Consider the following 21,280-nt stretch of genomic DNA (forward strand, 5'->3'; position numbering starts at 1 on the left):
TTAATAAATCTTCACAAGTACATTAAAAAATTGTATGATTATATTTTTTAATAGTTGGCTTCAACCATTTGGGCTTCGGATTTGTTTCAAGATTGGGAAAAGGTAATCAAATTAATTAAGAATTTATCATTATTTTTTCATTGAATAAAATTATATACACAACAAAATTGAATATTTTTAATTCTAAAATATTTTATGATTTCAGAGAGGGATGTCAACTAGCTGAACATAAATGAAGTATTAAGCTGGTTGACTTAACTATATGTTATCAAATATATGTATGTGGACATAGTTGCTCGTGCAACCACGTTACTGCTTCTAGCACCGACGTCGTACTAATCAACTAAACTATAATAAGAAAATTTAGCCTCTAGATCGTGTATGCCACCTTCTTATGTTGTATATAATTTGTTGCTTGTTGCCCTCTTTCTTGTATCATCCACCAACATTAACCATGGCCTCCCTACCCTCTCTACACTTCCTTTCATATATTGTACTATGCTTGGCTTTATTCAGCTTTCAAGCTCATGCACTGGATTACAAACCCTTATCCATTTATCTTCCTAGCAAAACTAAGACGGTCTTAAACATCATAGATTCATGCTGGCGGACCAAATCCAACTGGGCCTCGAACCGCCGCGCCTTGGCTGATTGCGCGGTGGGTTTTGGCAATGGTGCGGTAGGAGGAAAATATGGGTCTATATACGTAGTTACCAGTTCATACGATGATCCTGTAAACCCCAAACCAGGAACACTTCGATATGGGGTTATCCAAACACAGCCTCTATGGATCATTTTTAGCAAGGACATGGTTATCACCCTTAAAAATGAGCTAATAATGAATAGTTTTAAGACTATAGATGGGAGAGGGAGCAAAGTAGAGATTGCATATGGAGCTTGCATAACAATTCAAGGTGTTAGTCATGTGATTATACATGGGATAAGTATTCATGACTGCAAGCCAGGGGGATCAGGCATGGTTAGGAGCAGTCCTACACATGTAGGGGAACGAAGAGGTTCTGATGGGGATGGAATTGCTATATTTGCTGCTTCAAATGTTTGGATTGACCATTGCTACGTTGCTCACTGCACAGATGGGCTAATTGATGTGATCCATGCTTCAACTGGAGTCACCATCTCAAATAATTACTTTGCCCAACATGACAAGGTGAAGTCTAGTGCTTTTCTTAATTACTAGTGAGAAAAATTCTGAATTTCAATTAAATTATGACTGCATTATCTAACAGGTGATGTTGCTTGGACACAATGATGGGTATTCTGCGGACAAAGTTATGAAAGTAACAATAGCCTTCAACCATTTTGGCACAGGACTAATTGAGAGGATGCCAAGGTAAAAGAAAAGCATGGATCTGTTGTTGATTTACAAATAGTTTTGAGCCTGAAATGCCATCGTCAATTTCAGGTTTTACACTTGAAATGGTAATTGATTCTGTATGTGTTAATTGTAGGGTGAGATTTGGGTATGCCCACGTTGCCAATAATAGATATGACGAATGGAGAATGTATGCAATTGGTGGTAGCGCTAATCCTACCATCTTTAGTGAAGGGAACTACTTTATAGCTCCTGATGATCCTTCTTCCAAGCAGGTATAAGTTTATTATATTATTACTATTGATACGATGAAGGTGGACCGAATTAAAATTGAAAAAAAAAAATCTAAAACTTATGCTCTGATGATTATGAACAACTTTTCCTTGAACTTTGGAATGGATTATTTTTCCTATATTAATTCTACAGAGGGGGTGTTTCTTGCGTGGCAGGTTACTAAGAGAGAGGGCAAAAGTGGTTGGAAGAATTGGAAATGGAGATCCTCCAAGGATGTATTCATGAATGGTGCTTACTTTGTGCAATCTGGATATGGAAGTATTGCTCCACCTTATTTTCGAACTCAGAGATTTCCAGTTGCTCCTGGATCCATGGTTCCTGCTTTAACATCCGATGCTGGTCCTTTACGTTGTTTCGTTGGTAAAGCATGCGGCTATAAATATTGAACATTATTAATATTTCTTTTTATTTTTCTCTTCTTCCGTTTTCCTGTGAAGTGCTACTTTCTGGAAAGCACATATCATCAAGATACCGATTCAGTGTTAGTTTTACTGAAATTAGCTTGTATAATATAAAAGTGAAGAATTTTGAAAAAATTTAGAGTATTTTTGTATTACACTCTTAAATTTTATAATTGGTCTACATAATTATTTATACACAAAGAAATAGGAAGTAAATAATCAAATAATAATTATAGAGATAATTAAGGATTCTAATTAAATCAAATCAAATCATATCCTTTGAATCCGCTAGATCAGCAAATAAGTCTACACTCCCCTCAAGTTGGTGCAAAAATGTCGCACATGCTGAACTAGCAAATTAGATTATGGTAAATCTTATTGTTGAACCTTTTAGTAAATACATCCGCAAGTTGTCCAGTAAAAATCACATGAACTAAGCTCAAGATACCGTCTGTTAATTTTTCTTTAATGAAGTATCAATCAATTTCAATGTACTTCGTCCGGTCATGTTGGACTGGATTTTGTGCTATAGTTATAGCAGTTTCATTGTCACAATACAAAATTATATTGTCTCTCTTGGTCAACCTCAACTTCTCCAATAACTTCTGCAACCATAAGAGTTCACACACACCTTGGGCTATTGCTCTGCATTCTTCTTTAGCACTTGACCGAGCAACAACACTTTGTTTTTTGCTCCTTCAAGTGAAAAGGTTCCCTCCCACAACTATACAGTAGCCGGAGATGGATCTCCTAGCATCGAGAGATCCTGTCCAATCTGCATCTGTAAAAGTTTCAACTCGGAGGTGACCATGTTTGGAGTAAAGAAGCCCTTTCCCTGGCATAGACTTTAGGTATCTTAAGATGCAAAGTACAGCCTGCATATGAGTTTCGCGAGGGTCATGCATAAATTGGCTGACTAAGCTAATAGCATAGGTATATTCGGTCGATTGTGCGAGAGATAAATCAACCTTCCTACCGATCTCTAATATCTTCCAATATCCACAGACTCACTAGTTCCTGCTTTCACCTTGTGATTACTTTCAATGGGAGATTCTGCTAGTTTACATCTGATCATATCAGTTTCTTCTAAAAGATCCAGAATGTACTTTATTTGGGAGATGAAAATTCCTTTTTCTAATCTAGCCACATCGATACCTAGGAAATATTGCAGTTTTTCTAGATCTTTGATTTCAAATTCCTTAGCCAACAATGTAACGACCCGGAAACCGGACCGCCACCGGCGCTAGGATCCAGATCGGCTTAAGGCCGCCGGGACCCGTAGCAAGCCAACATACATACTATTACCTGGTCAAATCCCATACATGATTAAAACTTAACCATAAAAACATGAAAAACTGAACATCTGTTGAACCCAAACCTGACCTGTGCATGTATCCTGACATGAAACATACATCATAAACTCATAAAACCTCCACTGGAGTCCTCATCATATACTCCAATGGGGTAACATTACATGCCTCAAGTTTGGTTCTCAACTCAACATATAACATAAACATAACCATGCATTAACAGGGATTAACCAATCTATAGGGCCAAGCACACTCTAACCCATAAACATTAACTCTACAATCAGTTACATACATTATCTCAATTTACATTACATCGACTTATATTACATGTCCACTTCTAAAACTACTAAACTGATACATAAACATAAACTATTACATAAAACACACGTCTCTTACTCTTTACCCTGCTGACTTCTGAGCTCTGACTTAAACCTGCAACACTGGGGTTAGGGGAGAGGGGTGAGCTAAAAAGCCCAGTGAGTAGAAACAGAGAAAACAGTTCATTTTAAACTAAAAACATTTGTTTTAATTCCTCCATTTTTAGGTATATTATTATTCATTTAACTTATTCTTATTCATGCTTTCATGAAATGCGTCACAACACAGAGAAATCACATAATCTTGTCCGTCTCGGGGGCTTATGCAAGATTTATTCCCCACGGACCCTGGTTTCTGAGAGTCTGACTTTTTGCATGCATCTTTCCTCTCAGAGGATGGACATGACATCAAAAATCCCTCTGTCGGTGCCCGGCTCCCCCATAGGAGCTCACAAAGGCCTGTAACATACCTGACATGGTGTCTGGTCCACAGAGAGCTCACATGGACTTTCCTACATGTACTTGTCCGGCTCTCAAAGGACTAAGACAAGACTCGTGACAGATATGGGCTATTGAAGTCGCCTCGGTCCACCCTACCTCAGCATCAACATGAAATAATGCAATGCAACATATTCGTGAACTAGTGCAATCAACCTACTATACATAATCATGATGCATGCTCATGCTTTAGGCATTAGATTTTGTGCATAAAAGATTAAGTTTAGTTCTACTCACCTCCTGGCAGACGCTGACTGACGCTGCAACTGCTAACACTGATGGCCTCCTCGGTCTCTCGGGTCCGATCCTACACAGGTGGACTCGAATGAGGTGCCAAACACATTCTAACAACTCATAAACAACTCCCCAAAAACCCCTCTAAGCATCACTTAAACATGCATGGAAAACACCCAAGAAACGGCTGGACAGGGCACTTTCGGCGGCACCTTCGGCGGCCGAAAGTCCCTTCCAGAGACGAAACTCGGGTAAGTTCGGCGGCAGGTTCGGCGGCCGAAACCCCTGGACAGAAACGAAAGTCCTTCCTTCGGGGGCACGTTCGGCAGCCTAAAGACTGCCTCCCATGCAGGTTCGGCGGCCGAAACTCCTTTCGGCGGCCGAACCTGGTCCCCTCTGGACGACAGGTCCGATTCTGCCAAGCCAAAAACCAAACTCAAAACACCCCAAATCCTCACATACTCTCTCCCAATCATGCATACTCACTCCCACAAGCATAAAGGAGCATAAACTACCATAAACTCCTCAACACAAACATCACATAACATACATTGGGTATAAAACCCACATAAACCTTAAACATGCATTTCTACCCAAACTCAACCATCAAACTTTATAAAACTTACTTAAAACTTCATTAAACATAAGGAAAAGCAAGGATCTACACTAACCTCTTGGAGATCGAGGGTTGGTGTGACCCGAACCTTGGAGATGTGGAGGAAACCAAGCTCCAAAAGCTCCAAGCTCCCAAAACTCCTTTTAAGCTTTAAATCTTCAAACACAAGGGTAGAAATCATGAAAAACTTGAGAGATGGGTAGAGAAAACACGTAAACGACCAAAGGAAGGCATAAACTCACCTGAGCTCGAGGATGGGGAGAAAACTCACCCATTTCCGATCTGAGGGCCCTTTATAGGTGGCCTGGTCGAAGACCTTCGGCAGCCTAACGTGCCCCCTAAACTCATGCATGTTCGGCGGCCGAACTTGACTTTCGGCGGCCGAACCTTGGCTCGTTTAAACAAGACTTTCGGAGGCCAAAGGCGCTCCCGAAGCCTTTCCATGTTCGGCGGCCGAACTTCACTTTCGGCGGCCGAACCTGGCAAACGCCTCCTTGGTCTTTTCTTTTCAAAACTCAATTCATTTTCATTTAAAACCATGAAATCATGTGAAAACATTTTAGAAAACACATTTTACCCCTTCTAGAGAGATCCAACACCCTAGATTCCGCCGGAAGGCAGGAATCCCGATGCCGGATTCTAGCCGGGTATTACAAACAACCTCTTTTTCTAGATCTTTGATTACTTTCAATGGGAGATTCTGCTAGTTTACATTCGATCATATCAGTTTCTTCTAAAAGATCCAGAATGTACTTTATTTGGGAGATGAAAATTCCTTTTTCTAATCTAGCCACATCGATACCTAGGAAATATTGCAGTTTTTCTAGATCTTTGATTTCAAATTCCTTAGCCAACAACCTCTTTAGTTGAACTATTTCCTCTTTGTCATCACTTATCACCACTATATCATCAACATACACAATAAGAAGGGTGATCTTACCCTTGTGATTTGGTAAATAGAGTGCGATCAGTATTACTTTGTTGGTAATCAAAGGACATCATAGCTCTGCTAAACCTGTCAAACTAAGCTCTAGGAGATTATTTTAGCCCATACAAAGCCTTTTTTAACCTGCACACCTTTTCTTGTATCTTCTCATCAGCGAACCTAAGAGGAATTTTCATGAACACTTCTTCCTCTAAATCTCCATGGAGGATGTAACAGCCCGGAAACCGAACTGCTACCGGCACTAGGATCCAGATCGACTTAAGGTCGTCGGGACCCGTAGTAAGCCTGCTATACTGTCTGTGTACCTGTGAAATCCCATACATGATCATACATTTTCTGTCACTCCCTTAAAACTTTTCTTTTCTCCAGGGCTTAACCTGTGCATGCACTATTTCTGATCTATCAACTCATAATGTTAAGCCTGGTTTTCTCATATTTATTAACAATAAAAGAAACATACATAAACTGATCATGTGTCTACAACAAGGGATTATAACTCTTATAAGTCAAGCACAACGCTATACACTATACATGATCTCGTTACATGTACATGTCCACACTAGCTATTACATAACTCTTCTTCTTGCAAACCCTGCTGGACTCCCTCTAAACTCTGAACCTGCAAACCTGGGGGATAGGGGAGAGGGATGAGCTACACAAGCCCAATGAGCAGAACTATATAAACCATAAGTTGAAAACATGATCTCATGGAATGCACTACATCACATCATCTCAGGGATAGACATGACCACCAACAATCCCACTCAAAGGATGCCTGGCCTAGCCAGGTCTTACAACCTCAATCTGCCTGGCCCGGCCAAGTCTTACCACTCTGCCTGCCTGGCCCAGCCAGGTCTTACTATCTCTGCTGCCTGATCTAGTCAGGTCTTACCTACAGATGGCTGCCTGGCCCGGCCAGGTCTTATAACAGAGTTTGGGCTATTAGAGTCGCCTTGGTCTATCCACAGCCTCATACACATCGTATTATGCAATGCGTCAACTTCGTGAAACTAATGCAAACACCCTACTATACGCTTATGATGCATGACATATGCTCAAAATAGTTTTTGTTCTGAAAAGAACCTTCCCACTCACCTCTGGCTGACTCGGCAGGTTCGGAAACAGTGCTCACTGCTGCTCTCTGGGGTTCCTCTGGTCCGTACCTACACAGCTGGACTCAAATGAGGGACCAAACGAACTCAAGAACATCTCTAAGAAACTCCCCAAAAACCCTCTAAACGATCCCCAAACAAGCACATAACACATGCAAAAGAAAGCTGGACAGGGCATTTTCGGCGGCAGGTTCGGCGGCCGAAACCCCTCTCCAGAGACGAAACGCATGCATGTTCGGCGGCACCTTCGGCGGCCGAAGGTCTCATCCAGAGACGAAACTCAACCTTCGGCGGCACTTTCGGCGGTCGAACCTTGCCTCCAGAGACGAAAGTTCCAAGTTTCGGGGGCAAGCTTTGGCAGCCGAAACTGCCTCCACAAGGGGTTCGGCGGCCGAACCTTCCTTCGGCGGCCGAACCTGGTTTTGCCCGCTGGGCAGAACCCTGCTCTGTTTCATGCAAAACTTTCCCCCAAACTTACTCAACATGCATATCAACTACTCCCAACTAGCACATACCATAAAACAGGCACAAAAGGGCCTATAACTCACTTATCACCCCAAGACACATACAAACAACACTTAAACAGGCTTCAACATAAAATCATGCAAAACCTCAACCAAAACCCTATGCATGTATACTATCCATACAACTCCCATAAAACCTTCAAAAATCAGTAAAAGAGGTTCTGGATCTTGACTTACATCTTCCAAACAAGAGATCAAGTGATCCTAACGTGGAGATATAAAGAAAACCTCTTCCAAAGCTCCAAACTTCCAAACTTGCTATTTTTGCTCAAAACCTTCAGAACACACCAAAACTCTTAAAACCCTTGAAAGATTTGGTGAAAAATATGAAAAACATGAAAGTCAACTTGGGAGAGGCTGGAACTCACCTCTGGCTGCAAGTAGAGGAGAAATATCCTCCTTCCACCGACCTTTGGCCCTTAAATAGGTGGTTGGCTAGACCACCTTCGGCAGCCGAACGTGAATCCGAAACCATGCAATGTTCGGCGGCCGAAAGTGACCTTCGGCGGCCGAACCTTTGCATTGTGCCCTTATTGCTTTTCTTTCAAAACTCATTTCCTTTCACACTTGAAAACATTCAAAACTCTTAAAACACACATGAAAACATATGTCTTACCCTTCTCGAGGGTTCCGACACCTGAGATTCCACCAGACAACAGGAATTCCGAGGCCGGACTCGAGCCGGGTATTACAGATGAAAGCATTCTTCACATCAAACTATTGCAAGTCCTAGTCCAAGTTGGTTGCGCAAGATAACAGAACCCTAATTGAGTTCATTTTTGCAATTGGGGCAAATGTCTCTTGGTAATCCACTCCATAGGTTTGGGTGAATCCTTTAGCAACCAATTTGGCCTTAAACTCTTCAATTGTGCCATTAGCTTTGTGTTTCACTCTGAACACTCACTTACATCCAACAAGTTTTTTCCCAGGTGGGAGAGCGACAAACTCCCAGGTCTCATTTTTAACCAATGATTTCATCTCTTTAATCATTGCTTCCTCTATTTAGGATCTGCAAGAGCTTTGTAATACCCGGTTAATCTCTAGCATCAGAATTCCAACATTCCAACGGAATTTTGGTCGAAATCTAGGATCTCAAAGCTGAAATATTTAGAAGGATAAAATAAGGTTTTCATAAAAAGAATTTGAAACTTTTATTGGTGTGTAAAAAAGAGAGAGAGAGAGAGAGAGTTAGAGAGTTTTAAGGTTCGGCCGTCGAAGGTGGCTTTTCCAGCCACCTATAAAAGGCATTTAGAGTGAAAACGTGAGAGCTCTTTCTCCATTTTCAAGCAGAGGTAAGTCCATACCCTTTTCTAGACATTTTTACTGAAATTACTTCAAATCTCTTGGAGAATTCATGAGTTTTTACTTCGTTTTGAATATTTGAGTTTGGATTTCAAGTTTTGACCTTTAGAGATCTCTAGAACTCGATTTTCCTCTTCTCCAAGTCTTGGTTGTTGTGTTTTTCATGTTCTTCAAGAGGTAAGTTCAATCCTTATTTTTCTTAAGTGTTCTGAAGGTTTTAGACAGTATTACAAGTCGTTAGGGCATACATGATTGAATATTCTAAAATTTTAAAGTTTGAGTTAGTTTTGATGATGGATGATTTTCTCTTGAGATTTTGTTGATACATGTTGAGTTTAGAACAAGTTTTTGAGGTCCCTTATGCGTGTTAAGTGTGTGCGGTAGTCTTTAGGCTATTGCATTTAAGTTTGGGTTTGTTTCTTGGCTGTGAGCATAGGGCAGACTCAGGTTCTGCCTTACTGGAGAATCCAGGTTCGGCCGTGAACCTGCCTGTGGAAGCAGCCATTTGGCCGCCTAACCTGTCCCCAAAGGTTTTAACTTTTGGATCTGTGAGGGACCTTTAGCCGCTGAACCTTCCGCCGAAAGTCCCATTATTCAGCCTTTTCTACTTGTTTCCTACGAGTGTTCTTGTGTGTTCTTAGGAGTTTCTTGGGGGGTTGTTTTAAGTATTTTAAAAGTTATATTTGGTCCCTCATTTAAGTCCATTTATGTAGGATCGGACTTGGGAGACTGTAGAGGCTTGCTGTAAGATAACTGTTTCAGTATTAAGCATGCGTTAGCCAGAGGTGAGAAGAACTAAACTGAATCATTATTTAAAGAAATTAAACTTTTTAAGCATGCTCATATATCACGAATGCCATGTATATGTAATTAGGTTATTTTGCATTACATTTCATGAATATGATGCATTGCATAATTTATTATTGTTGTGGATAGATGTTGGATGACTCACTAGCCCTCGAGTATGTTATGATGGATATGAAAGTCCAGGTCAAGACTCATTCTACACTCCTGGCAATATGTAAGAGAAAGTCCAGGTCGAGACCCATTCTATATCCCTAGCACTTTGGACATGTTATGCTATATTATGTTTAAGAGAATGTCCAGGTTGAGACTCATTCTATGCCCCTAGCAATATGGATATGTTATGTTATATTTAAGATGAAGTCCTGAGGAGCACCCGTCGTGGGTCGGACACTATTAGAATTTGTAGAGAGTTACTAGTGACAAGTCTATGGAGGAAGATCAGATCCTTAAGGGTAGAACTGGCAGTGGATGATGCAGGAGCATTGTTGAAAACTCTCAAAGTTTGACCAGTTTTGATAGAAAAAGTCAAAGAAGCCCAAAATCAAGATGAGCAGTTGAGTAAGATCAGTAATGAAGTAAGAGATGGCAACCGTGCCGACTTTTTCCTAAGGGAAGATAAGACTTTAATATTTGGTGATAAATTATGTGTACCCAAAGTGGAAAGCTTGAAGAGAGAGATTATGAAGGAAGCTGTAATACCCGGCTAGACTCCGGTATCGGAATTCCTACCGTCCGGTGGAATCTCGGATGTCGGAGACCTCTAGAAGGGTAAAATCATGTTTTCATGAAATGTTTTAATGTCTATTGATGATTATGTTTAACCAACTCAACTTATGATGTATCGCCCATTGGGGCATTGTTGAGATCCCACAGAGGGGTCGATGTATATAGTTATGTTTATGTTCAGTGCATGCACAGGTTGAGTTGGTGTATGAGAGAATGAATGAAAGAAAAGTTTTAATTTTTATGTATGATTGTTGATCATGTATGGGATTAAACAGGATGACAGGTTGCATGTCAGGCTTGCTACGGGTCCCGGCGGCCTTAAGCCGATCTGGATCCTAGCGCCGGTAGCGGTCCAATTTTCGGGTCGTTACAGAATGGTATCAGAGCCCTAGGTTCATATGATCGGACCTAGAGTGTCGGGCTCATAGATGTTATAGAAGGTCAAGCACAATAGGAAGGTCATGTCCACTAGGATAGGATGTGGAGTCCTGTCTTGCATGATGATGTGAAATGCCATGATTATATGCATGTGCATTAATGATATGATATGTATGTGATGAGGGTTCATGTGTGCCCACATGAACCATATGATGCTAATGTTTGCTTGTTATGTGCTGCCTTTCAGAAAACAGGATGAGGGGAACTCGTCGATCAGCAAGGTTGACTGGAGTACCACCTGAGGATGAGGGCACGAGCGCCCGTCCTCCTACATTGCCTAGGGCAATGTCTAGTAGGTCTAACAGAGAAAGAGCAGTAAGAGACCCTAGAAGGTCTCTGGATCTAGGTAGGAGCAGATCAGTGAGGGGAACAGTTCAGGGAGGAATGTCAGAAGACATGGGGGATGATATGGATGTAGAGCAGAGGAGGGATGGCAGTTTGGGAGTTAGCATATCAGAAGAGGGAATGGGAGAGTCCCAAGGAGGCACTCAGGCCTCGGGATTTGTTCAGCCACCCCACTACCCACACTTCTCACAAAATCCCGGGTATTCGATGGGAGGTACATCGGATTACCCTAGCTTCACCCCTTATCCCACACAGATGCCATACCCACCCTACTACCCACCATATTCACAATACCCAATGTATCCACCCCCACCTTACTATCCAAATCCAGCAAACCCTACCTCAGAAAATGTTGCACCACCTCCACCACCTACAGAACCAGCAGCCCCAGCTACCCAACCTTCTAGACCTAGCTCGGCCAGTGGGAGTAAGGTCAAGATGACCGACTACATGAAATTGGGTGCTCCTCAGTATGAAAAAGGGGATGACCCATTTGTGTATCTTGAAAGGGTTAAGGTGATCACAGATGAGATTGGGGCTGATGACAGTAGAGCCATTCAGATGGCTGGGTTCACTCTTAAGTGCAAGAAGGCACGAGAGTGGTTCAAGAATTATGTGAGCCCCAGAGTAGACAGCATGTCTTGGAAGGAGTTTGCAAACGAGTTTGCAGGATGGGCTTTCCTAGATAGTTCAAGGGAGCTGAAGATGATAGAGTTTGAGCAGTTGAGGCAGACCGATGATATGAGTGTAGAGGAGTTCACAGACAGATTCTTAGAACTGTTGCCATTTGCAGGGCAAAACCTTGACACGGACCAGAAAAGGTCAAGGAGGTATATCATGAAACTCCACTCCAGATATTCCTCCTTGATCCAGTCAGCAGATAGGGAGAGCTTCCATGCCATAGTGGATATGGCCCGGAAAATGGAGGCCAGTGCCATCGTTCAGGGGACAGTTAAGCAGTCAGTGGCACAGCCTTCTGGTTCCAAGACCCCAGGCTCTTCTTCTCTGAGTGCAGCAGCTTCAGGTAGCAAAAAGTGGAGTAACACCACTAGGAAGCCCAAGAAGAACAAGTTTTGGAACAAGGTCAAGTCCAGTCTGGGACTAGGGAGTGGCTCGAGCTCTGGTGCGGATAATGCAGTTTGTGCAAAGTGTGGTAGGCCACACAGGGGAGTTTGCCGGGCTGGGACAGCAGCCTGTTTCAAATGCGGGCAAGAGGGACACATGGCTCGGGAGTGTCCTAGGGCAGCTTTTGGAGCACAGTCTCAGCAGACGGCTTCAGGTAGTGTAGCGCAGCCAGCAGCTCCAGCCACGACTCAGGCCAGTGGCAGAGGCAGAGGGAGAGAGGCAACCTCTTCTTCAGCGGGTTTCAGAGGTGAAGGTCCATCAGCTCCAGCACGGATCTTCACAATGACTCAGCAGGAGGCAGATGCTTCTAACACCGTGGTGGCAGGTAATTTAGTCATTGGTTGTTCAGATGTGTATGCCTTGATGGACCCTGGTGCATCTCATTCTTTTATTGCTCTGAGAGCCGTCCAGAGGTTGGGGTTGATGATCTCTGAGTTAGAGTGTCCTCTCTGGGTCAGTGGACCCAAGTGTGATCCATCAGTGGCAGAGTCAGTCTGCCAGTGCAGTCCAGTCTTTGTTGAGGGAAGATGCATTTCCGTCGACCTTGTGGTTCTAGACTTGACAGATTTTGACGTCATTCTAGGGATGGACTGGTTATCTACCCATGGTGCTACCTTGGACTGCAGGGACAAGGTAGTCAGGTTCAGAGGTCAGGATGGATCAGAGGTCAGGATGGATCAGAGGTTGTCTTCAGGGGAGACAAGAGGGGTACACCTAGAGGTCTGATATCAGCTCTTCAGGCTCGTAGGTTGCTTAGGAAGGGATGTCAGGGGTATTTGGCTCATGTGAGAGAGCTTAGCAGTCAGGTTAGAGAGCCCGCCTCGGTGCCAGTGGTTAGAGAGTTTCTAGACGTCTTCCCAGACGAGCTGCCAGGTTTACCACCTGCTAGGGAGATAGAGTTCGAGATAGAACTGATGCCTGGAACCCGACCGATCTCTATCCCTCCCTACAGGATGGCTCCAGCCGAGTTGAAGGAATTGAAAGAGCAGTTGCAAGAGCTGGTAGAAAAGGACTTCATCCGACCGAGCACCTCACCTTGGGGTGCACCAGTCTTGTTTGTGAGAAAGAAGGATGGATCCCTTAGACTTTGTATCGACTACAGGCAGTTGAACAAAGTCACTACCAAGAATAAGTACCCGTTGCCTAGGATCGACGATCTATTTGACCAGCTAGCCGGAGCAGGTTGTTTCTCCAAAATAGATCTGAGATCGGGATACCATCAGCTAAGGATAAGGGAAGAAGATGTGCCAAAGACAGCCTTCAGGACCAGATATGAGTATTTTGAGTTCCTTGTAATGCCGTTCGGGTTAACCAACGCCCCTGCAGCATTCATGGATCTCATGAACAGAGTGTTTAGTCAATACCTGGATCACTTTGTTATTGTCTTCATAGATGATATCTTGGTGTATTCCAGGAATGCAGAGGAGCATGCCCATCATCTGCGGTTGGTTTTGCAGACCTTGAGGGAACATGGCTTGTATGCCAAGTTCTCTAAGTGTGAGTTCTGGCTGAAGAGCATTTCATTCTTGGGGCATGTGGTGTCAGAAAATGGGATAGAAGTGGACCCCAAGAAGACAGAAACTGTGGCTAACTGGCCTAGACCCACTTCAGTGACAGAAATCAGGAGTTTCTTGGGTTTGGCAGGTTACTACAGGAGGTTCGTCCAGGACTTCTCAAAAGTTGCAGCTCCTCTGACCAGGTTGACCAGGAAGAATCAGAAGTTTGTGTGGACCGACTAGTGCGAAGAGAGTTTTGAAGAGCTTAAGAAGAGGTTGACTTCAGCACCAGTTTTAGCTCTGCCATCTAGTGATGAGGAATTTACAGTCTTTTATGATGCGTCCCGTGTGGGACTGGGTTGTGTACTGATGCAGAATGAGAGGGTGATTGCTTATGCTTCTAGGCAGCTGAAGAAGCATGAGTTGAATTACCCCACACATGACCTTGAGATGGCAGCAGTAATCTTTGCACTCAAGATGTGGAGGCACTACCTCTATGGGGTAAAATGTGAGATCTTTACAGATCATAAGAGCCTGCAGTACATCCTGAGTCAAAGAGATTTGAATTTGAGACAGAGGAGATGGGTAGAGCTGCTGAGTGACTATGATTGCAAGATTCAGTATCATTTGGGTAAGGCGAATGTCGTGGCAGACGCCTTAAGCCGGAAGTCACTAGGCAGTCTGTCCCACATTACGGCAGAGAGGAGACCAGTGGTGAAGGAGATTTACAAGCTCATTGATGAAGGTCTACAGTTGGAGTTGTCTGGTACAGGTGCTTTAGTGGCCCAGATGAGAGTAACACCTGTGTTTCTGGAGCAGGTGGCTCAGAAACAGCATGAGGACCCAGAGTTAGTGAAGATTGCCAGGACTGTTCAGTCAGGCAAGGACAGTGAGTTCAGATTTGACAGTAAGGGGATCCTCCGCTATGGGAGCAGACTTTGTGTACCAGATGACATAGGGCTAAAAGGAGACATTATGAGGGAGGCTCATAATGCAAGGTACAACGTTCACCCCGGAGCCACCAAGATGTATCAAGATTTGAAGAAAGTTTATTGGTGGCCAGCGATGAAGAAAGAAGTGGCACAATTTGTGTCAGCCTGCGAAGTGTGTCAGAGGGTGAAGCTGGAACATCAGAAGCCGGCTGGAATGCTTAACCCGCTACCTATTCCAGAGTGGAAATGGGAGAATATAGCTATGGACTTCGTAGTGGGGTTACCGGTGACGTCCAACAGATTGGACTCCATATGGGTGATTGTGGACAGACTCACCAAATCTGCTCACTTCATCCCTGTCAGGAGTGGCTACTCTGTGGACAAGTTGGCGCAGGTGTATGTAGAAGAGATCGTCAGGCTGCATGGGGTTCCTGTTTCAATAGTGTCGGATAAAGGGCCCCAGTTCACCTCCAGGTTTTGGCGGAGTCTGCAGAATGCCATGGGTACTAGGTTGGATTTCAGTACTGCCTTCCACCCCCAGACGGACGGACAGTCCGAAAGGACCATCCAGACTATCGAGGATATGCTTAGAATGTGTGTGCTGGACTTTGGCGGTTCTTGGAGGCAGCATCTACCTTTGTTGGAGTTTGCCTACAATAACAGCCATCATGCTAGCATCGGGATGGCTCCATATGAAGCTTTGTACGGAAGGAAGTGCAGGTCACCTGTTTGCTGGGAGGAAGTTGGAGAGAAGGCCTTGGCAGGGCCTGAGCTAGTAGAGATTACCAGCAGGGTGGTACCCATAATCAGAGAGAGAATCAAGACTGCTGCAAGCAGACAGAAGAGTTATGCAGACGTCCGCAGAAGACAGGTAGAGTTTCAGGAGGGGGATCTGGTATTGCTCAAGGTGTCTCCAATGAAAGGAGTGGTTCGCTTTGGGAAGAAGGGTAAACTAGCCCCACGATACATCGGACCCTTTGAAGTCTTGCAGAAGATTGGGAATGTGTCGTACAAGCTAGATTTGCCTGCTTCAATGGAAAGAATCCATCCGGTTTTCCATGTTTCAATGTTGAGGAAATTCGTGTCAGATCCGGGCAAGGTTCTTAGTGAGCCTAATGTGGAGATCCAAGAGGATCTCACCTATGTTGAGCAGCCAGTGCGGATCATAGACACCTAGATCAGAAAGCTGAGAAACAAGGAAATCCCGATGGTGAAAGTCCTGTGGAACCACCACAATATGGAAGAGTGCACCTGGGAGACACGGGAGTCTATGCTCCGGCAATACCCTTATCTTTTCTAAGGTTAGTTCTTTGTGAGTTTTATGTGCTTTGTATGTATGATATGTGTATGCCATGCTATGTGCTAGTTGAGGAACATTCGGAGACGAATGTTCTTAAGGGGGGGAGAATATAATACCCGGCTAGACTCCGGTATCGGAATTCCTACCGTCCGATGGAATCTCGGATGTCGGAGACCTCTAGAAGGGTAAAATCATGTTTTCATGAAATGTTTTAATGTCTATTGATGATTATGTTTAACCAACTCAACTTATGATGTATCGCCCATTGGGGCATTGTTGAGATCCCACAGAGGGGTCGATGTATATAGTTATGTTTATGTTCAGTGCATGCACAGGTTGAGTTGGTGTATGAGAGAATGAATGAAAGAAAAGTTTTAATTTTTATGTATGATTGTTGATCATGTATGGGATTAAACAGGATGACAGGTTGCATGTCAGGGTTGCTACGGGTCCCGGCGGCCTTAAGCCGATCTGGATCCTAGCGCCGGTAGCGGTCCGGTTTTCGGGTCGTTACAGAATGGTATCAGAGCCCTAGTATGCCAACAGATTAAAGCAGAACATTAACATCCAACAGGAAAGTTACAACCGCTCTCATTCCAGAATGGAAGTGGGAACATATTACTATGGATTTTATTTCTAGGTTGCCTCGTACTTCGCATGGACATAATGCAGTATGGGTGATAGTTGATAGATTAACCAAGTCAGCACACTTTTTACCTGTTAGGATGGATTATTCTTTAAACAAATTAGCAGAGATCTATGTTAATGAGATTGTAAGACTTCATGGTGCTCTAGTTTCCATTGTTTCAGATAGAGATCCAAGATTCACTTCTCGATTTTGGCCTAGTTTGCAAAATTCTTTAGGCACCAAGTTGAAGTTTAGCACTTCCTTTCACCTTCAGATAGATGGTCAATCAGAAAGAACTATTCAAACCTTGGAGGATATGCTGAAGGCTTGTGTGATGGAGTTTAGAGGAAGTCGGGATAGGTATGTGCATTTAATGGAGTTTTCTTATAATAATAGTTATCATGTTAGTATCGGCATGAATCATTATGAAGTTTTATATAGGAGGAGATGCAAAACACCATTATGTTAGAATAAGGTAGGAGAAAGACAATTAGAAGGTCCAGAATTAGTGCAACACACTACAGATAAAATTCAGACAATCAGAAATAGATTAAAAGCAGTACAAGAGAGACAAAAGAGTTATGCAGATCTGAAGAGAATGGATATTGAATATAATGTTGGTGACAAGGTATTTCTAAAGATCTCTCCTTGAAAAGGGATTGTACGTTTTGGTAAACATGGAAAATTGAGTCCACGATTCATAGGACCACATGAAATTTTAGAGAGAATTGGACCAGTTGCTTATCGTTTAGCACTACCTCTAGAGCTATCACAGATTCATGATGTCTTTCATGTATCTATGTTAAGGAGATACAAAAGTGATGCTTCCCACATCCTCTAGAAACAACCTATCGAGTTGAGAGAAGATTTAACATATGAAGAAGAGCCGGTAGAGATCATTGCCAAAGAAGATAAGTTTCTAAGAAGCAAGATAATACCTCTAGTTAAAGTTGGATGGAATAACCACTCGACTAAAGAAGATACTTCGAAAAAAGAAGAAACTATGCGAATTCAATTCCCGCATTTATTCCCTTCACCAGGTATGTAAAATTTCGATGATGAAATTTCTCTTAGGAGGAGAGAATTATTATACCCAGCCCATAAAAAAATACATAAATTTATATATGTGAAAAAATTATTATTATTAAAATAAAATTAAAAATAATAATAATAATAAATAAATAAATAAAAATAAAAATAAAAAATAAAAAGCTCTGGTTTTGGGAAGGGTCCCGAAACCCAGAGCATGCACTTTCTTCAGAATGAAAAAAATAAACAAAGCAAGCTCTATTATTTTTTTAAAAAATTCCTTTTTTAATTCGAATATCCTACTTCTCAACCTAATCAATTCATAAATTTCCAAAATTCTCAGCTAGATCCTTATTTAAACTAATGTCCTGACTAGAAATTCAATAATTTCTTCCAAAGACTCCAATATTTAGATAGGCGAGTTTTATCCATTTTATTTAGATTATTATAATATAATTTATTTTTTCTACCATTAAATAGTGATTTTTGTAATTTAAGAATTAAAAGGGGATAAGTTTTAGTTAGACTCAATTAATGAGATTTTTTTTGTATTGCTAATTTTCATAGGTTGATCCAAATAATATTTGTAGTTTATTGTGTATTTTTGTTGAGTCTATGTAATTTTGGGATGTCTAGTTATGCCGAAATATTGCCGAATTTTTCTTAAAAATTTTATATATATATATATATATATATATATATATATTAAAAATTTGCATTTTGCATTTTATATTTTCATCCTATAATATTTGTTTATCACTTGATATATTATTTTTCTTCTTAATTTTACAGGAGGACCAGCTTCTAGTATAGATAATAGGGGTGCTACTGCGATCTAAGATTATTTTATCTCCAGTATTAATGAGTGGATAAATATATAATATTGATATTTTTCTTATACCATATATTTATATATATGCTATTTTATTTATTTAAAATGGGAATGGATAAAACGAATTCATATTTTTTAATTAATGAAAATTGAAATTTAAAGCACAGCTGAATAAATAGCCGAGTACATTTTGTATATGTACCGAACAGATAACACCCTGATTTATTTTCAACTTAGTATATATTTATACTGTCTTTGTCTTTGGGATAGCGCTGGATATACACACAGCCTTTGGGGCGTATGTCAGGTGGTCACCCTTTGGAGTAGCTCTGCACATGTATATGATCAGTATTTTATTAGCTCTTACGTCAATATTGTCATCATAGAGCCTAAAATGCCAGCATTGCTCTCAGACTGTCATTATTTTATTTTATCACACTTGAAATGCCAGCATTATCCACAGGGAGCATGTTACGAGTATGTGCGGATTTTATTTATCACATTTATAATTTTTAGATTCATTATCCAACAGTGATATCTTAGCAATTTATATTCAGCTTAATTTATATTAATTGAATTAAATTGTATTTATTCATCGGATCTATTTTAGTTAAATATTTGATACTATTAAGTACCTAAACTTTATCTTTTCCTCTTTATTATTTATTTATCCACTCATTGAGTAGATTTTACTCATCCTTTATACTTTTAATATTACAGATCTTTTTTGGTGATCCACTCCTAGCAGTCTACATCTTCTAGTTTTATCCTTTCTTCCACTTCGTCCGCTCAGAGTCTAGTGGAGATCGGGCCAATCCTAAGTCCTTTATAACTTTTTTATAATTTTGAAAGATAATATATAAATTGTATATTCAAGTGCTGGATGTATTTTGTTTAGTGCAAATATCGAAGAACTTGGATCATCCTCCAACATGTATAAGGCATCATGCAGCCTACCATTATCAATCCTCTTCCGTGTGTGAAGATCCTGAATAACACAATGATCAGGAAAAAATTTAATTTTACAGTTAAGGATATTGGTTATAGCACTGACAGATAAAAGGTTGATAGAAAACTGAGGAACATGAAGGACATATGCTAATTTAATGTTGGATGTGCAAATAACATAACCTGTTCCGGATATGGGAGTAAAAGAGCTATTAGCAATTCTGACACTATATTTTATTAGAGAAGGAAAATAATTGAGAAAGCTTTTAGAAGAGCCTGTCATGTGTCTATTCGCACCAGAATCGATAATCCATGGAACATTATTAAGAGAGAAAGCATTATCTAACTTTACAAAGTTGGATGTGGCACTAGAGGATGAAGAAGTGTCAATATGAAAGAGGAGGTGCTTGAGACTCTGAAGTTCATTAAGGGAAAGGAACTCAGTCGTTGTTGTCTCCTTAAAGGGCTTATCTAAAGTTTCTGCTAAATTAATTTAAGTTCTGGAGGTACCTCGTTTTCCTCCACGGCCTCTAGTGGGACGACCATGTAACCTCCAATAAGTCTCTTTTGGTATGCCTCGATTTCCAACAATAGTCACAGTGTAAGTGATCTTTCTCAGAAGTAGGAGGTTGTGGTGTGCTCAAACTAGTAGTCAACCCAGCTTTTTCAACTAGTGCAGTATAGAGCATAGCATGTCGATGACTTTCCTCTTGTTGAACATGGGCGTGGGCCTCTTCTAGAGAAGGAAAAAGATTTCTTCCCAATACTTGGACCCGAATTGGATCATATTTGTTATTCAACCCTGCAAGAAAATCATAGACCCGCTCCTTTTCAATCATTCTCTGAAATTTGACTGTATCTCCAGTGCAATCTGTCTGGAAGTCTTGATAGTAATCAAGTTCCTACCATAAGCCACATAACTCAAAATAAAATTGGGAGATAGTCATTTCTCCTTGCTTAGTACCATGAATCTTATTCCGAATATCATAAATTTACGCATCATTCCCAATCTTGGAATAAGTTAAGGACAAAACCTTCAATATTTTTGTAGTAGTATCAATTAACAAATAGGACATAGAAATATGAGTTTGCATAGAGTTAAGTAACCATATCATAACAAGACAATTATTGAGTCCCATTGAGGAAAATCTGGACCATTCTCATTCGATTGTTTTTTATTACCAGTGACATAGCCCTGCAGTCCTCTAACTTTGATAAACAATAAATAAGTCCTTGACCAAGCGAGATAATTCATTCCATCAAGTTTTATGGGACTAATTTGCAAGGAAGGATTATCAGAGTTAGGAATCGTGACTCTTTTACCTTCTGCCATGGTAAAGATTTATGAACCGTGAAAGAATAGGAGGTAACCAAGATTGTACACACAAGAGAGTCTAATCGATTCACCAAAAAAACCTGATAGCAGCATGGGAAGGCCGGAAAGATGGTCGGAAATCGTCGCCGGAATGATCAGAGCGGCGAAGCAGCATCAGGCGATGGGTCACGCGCCGGGAAGGGATGGGTCATGTGCCGGGAAGGGGAGGCGTGTGAGCCTCACACGCTGATTTTTTCAGCGTCGGAGCTGGGCAATCGGCTAGCAACAGTCTGACGATTCTCCTAGTGCTGGCAGTGAGAGGAGGAAAGGTTTCTAGATAGGTTAGTACTAAAAAAGGTAGATTTAGGTTTTAAAACCCTAAAAAAGAAAAAGGAAAAATTGAATTTGAACCCTGTATCATGAGAAATTTTGGAAAATTTTAAAGTATTCTCGTATTTCATTTTTAATTTTT

General features: G+C 41.4%; 1 protein-coding gene across 1 annotated transcript; it reads left to right on the forward strand.

Annotated features, from left to right (window-relative positions):
• Positions 1 to 454: 454 nt before the first annotated feature.
• LOC110605612 (putative pectate lyase 2) lies at positions 455 to 2,013 on the forward strand. Its single transcript, XM_021744245.1, has 4 exons — positions 455 to 1,168; positions 1,248 to 1,351; positions 1,470 to 1,608; positions 1,783 to 2,013. The coding sequence occupies exons 1-4, from the start codon at positions 455 to 457 to the stop codon at positions 2,011 to 2,013; spliced, it is 1,188 nt and encodes a 395-aa protein (XP_021599937.1).
• Positions 2,014 to 21,280: the final 19,267 nt, after the last annotated feature.

This window comes from Manihot esculenta, chromosome 17, assembly GCF_001659605.2.
Source record: "Manihot esculenta cultivar AM560-2 chromosome 17, M.esculenta_v8, whole genome shotgun sequence".
Classification (NCBI taxonomy): domain Eukaryota; kingdom Viridiplantae; phylum Streptophyta; class Magnoliopsida; order Malpighiales; family Euphorbiaceae; genus Manihot; species Manihot esculenta.